Source organism: Diplotaxodon limnothrissa, linkage group LG3, assembly GCF_057381915.1.
Source record: "Diplotaxodon limnothrissa isolate DT_005_m linkage group LG3, D_limnothrissa_male_GT1.1, whole genome shotgun sequence".
NCBI classification, from domain to species: domain Eukaryota; kingdom Metazoa; phylum Chordata; class Actinopteri; order Cichliformes; family Cichlidae; genus Diplotaxodon; species Diplotaxodon limnothrissa.
In genome coordinates this window covers 45,534,131-45,537,078 of record NC_140598.1, presented here as the reverse complement: position 1 = coordinate 45,537,078, position 2,948 = coordinate 45,534,131, and the positions used below count along the sequence as shown (strand labels likewise).

At 39.1% G+C, this 2,948-nt stretch overlaps 1 protein-coding gene across 1 annotated transcript; it reads left to right on the top strand.

Annotated features, from left to right (window-relative positions):
- The first annotated feature begins 747 nt into the window (after positions 1-747).
- LOC146636093 (E3 ubiquitin-protein ligase TRIM47-like) lies at positions 748-2,137 on the top strand. The gene is made up of 3 exons (XM_085350707.1): positions 748-1,263; positions 1,788-2,015; positions 2,114-2,137. Exons 1-3 carry the CDS (start codon positions 748-750, stop codon positions 2,135-2,137), a joined length of 768 nt encoding a protein of 255 aa, XP_085206833.1.
- The last annotated feature ends 811 nt before the right edge of the window (positions 2,138-2,948 follow it).

The window sequence follows — 2,948 nt, the reverse complement described above, 5'->3', positions numbered from 1 at the left end:
GGCTCCAGACAAAGGTATGGATAAGCTGAAGAGAATGGATGTTTGCTAAAGCCAACCAGTTTTCTGTATTGTACTTAAGTAGAGAAGCCTGTAAAAACATTCTTCTATTCATGTGATCTTAACATTAATCCTCCCAGTAAGGAAACACAAAGCAGTTTATACAAAGATGGAGTAAGTGTTATTTAAATGCCAACTACTGTTTGATCCTGCCAAGTGATACGAAACATGAGGAAAAAAAGTGTTTGTTTGACATCTGTTGCCATATTTAGCTATTAAATTAATTCTAATGAATAACCAAAGCAATAAAGACTGAAGCCTGGTGAACTGTGCATTTCCATATAGTCAGTGATACACCAGTCCATTGATGGGCATCGATGGCTCAAGCAATCAGTATGGTTATGTCCATCCATCCATTCTCCTTCATTTATTGTTATCAGGGTTGCAGGGCCAAAGTCAGTCACAAACAGGTATATGTATTATGGTATTTTGCACAAAAAGTGGACAGTCTTCGTAATGACAGTAGCTCTGTACAGAAGCCAGAAACCAGAAGCTGTTTTCTGTGCAGTGTGTAATTGTGTAGTTTCCTTCTGATATGTCAAGCTTTGTGAAGAACGATGTTGAATGTGCGCTAATAAAACCTCTCTTTTCTTGTCAGACATACTGCTTCAAACAAATCATCACCTGTGCAAAAAGCAAACTGAAACAGGCCGCAGGTTGCTTGTATTTGCACAGGCATATTAAGACGCGATGTCAGACCCTCCTAATTGCTGCATCTGTCTGGATGAGTTCGCAAGTCCCGTGTCCATCCCCTGTGGACACGTCTTCTGCTTGGGATGCATTGGAGAATACTGGAAAATCAACGAGGCCTGCCAGTGCCCCCTTTGCAAGACTTTGTTTCCTACCAGGCCACAGCTCAAAACAGACCAGACACTACATACTGTGAAAGCACCTCAACCTTTAAAAGCTGGAGAGGTTCCCTGTGACTCCTGCTCAGCAAAACGTCCTGCAGTCAAATCCTGCCTGATGTGCATGGCTTCCTACTGCACCACTCATCTGGAAGCACATTACCAGACTGAAGAGCTTAGGCGCCATCTACTGGTCAGTGTGGTAAAAAACCTCGAGGATTCTGTGTGCAAACTGCATGGGAAGAAGTTGGAGAAGTTCTGCAGGAGTGACCGGGCGTGCATTTGTGCTATGTGTGCACAGACAGAGCATTGGAGCCACAACATCATTTCTATTAGCCGGGAAGCCTTTAAGAAGAAGGTAAAGAAATTTCTGCTAAAGCTTTTTTAGAAAAAGTATTTACAAATAATTTTTGTTGGCAATAATGTAATAAGTATTCTCTAATTTCAGCTTAAAAAAAGACTAAAAAACTTGCCACTCAGTTGGATTCACATGCTATCCCATAATAATCTCAGACAATTAGTGTTAAAGCTGTTTTGTAAGTTATATTTGTTAACAAATTAAACAACAAAAGTAAGAATTTGCTTACATCTTGGCAGCCATTTCTTGCCTTTTCATTCCCTTTTTGATTACTTTTGTAAATTTGGATGGGGGTCAAAAAATTGACTCTTTTTGTAATCAAAAAGTGAACTGAAGCTCTTGATGGAGTTTTGTTTTGTGTCATCCATCAAAGCAAAAGAAACTGTCATCACGGGGTGCGCAGGATTGCAACATACTTCAGAAGAAGCTCAGGAGACCATACGACGACTTGATTTAACAAAACATGGTACAAGTGTGCCTGCAGTTTGTCAGCTCAGCTGTGCTAATGCAGTGTCTCCCCACAGGTTATTGTAAAACGAAGGAGGATGAAACTTCAGCAAGAGGTTCAAGATAGAGTGAGTGAAGCTGAGAAAATCAAACTCACTGTAGATCTCAGTGGACAAAGTCCAAAAGAGAAATGGCAAACAAATAAAGAGCTCGAACAGCTGGAAGATGAAATCTTTGAGCTCCAGAGGAGAAATGCTGAGCTAGAACAGCTCTTGAAGATTGAAGATGATCTCTTATTCTTACAGGTTTGCTTCCTGGTAAACTTAAAACCAACTGCAGCATTAAACACATGCACACAAAACACAACACTAATTTCAGTGTTGTGTCTCTCTTGTCTCTGCAGAGATCTCTCCATGGTGCTTTGTGATTCAAGAAACATGCTGATCAACAAATCTTTATTTATGTGTTTGTTTGTTTGTTTTTTTAGTTATAAAATGATTATGTAATCTCAGCTGGGTGGGTGTGTTAGCTTTCAAGGAAAAGTACGCTCTGATTCATGAGAAAGAGATGAGAAGTGTCACTCAATTATTTTTGCATTTAATGTAAGGATACAACCAGCTGACTTTTAGCCTACAGTGAAACACAAACTTGAACTATTTATACTTTTGAACCTCAATAATACTTTTAAAAAGGAAAAGCTAGCTAGTTCCCAGGATTTCCAATGCCAAGCTAAGCTAAACTGTTGCTAAGCTAAACTAAGCTAAGCTGCCGGTGGCTGTGGTCATACATTTAATGTAAATGGTATTGATCTCATGTATCACTCTGCCAGAAATCCAATGTATGCACTGAATTTTATATTTTATATTTTTATATTTAAAAAATGAATCGTTTATACGGGTTTAAAGAAACTGTGAAGTTTAGAAACCTCAGGGACGTTGAACTTGGTTGTATGAATGTAACTTATTACTGGGTGGGTGATGCAATTAACTGCTATTCAGTGCCAAAAATGCTTTTGTCTTCCTTTTTGATTAACCAATAAAATGTATGTAAAATAAAACTTATGATGAGCAATAGGCAGTATTTCGACCGAAGTCCTGTGCAATAAAAAGGTCTTGTGAAACTGGATACTTGATCTGTATGAACATGCTGAGCACACACAACACGCCCTGCTGCAGGCACACAGATGATTTGTTTATGCGTTTGCATGCCAACTCGTCTCTGGAGTGAAAAATGTGAAC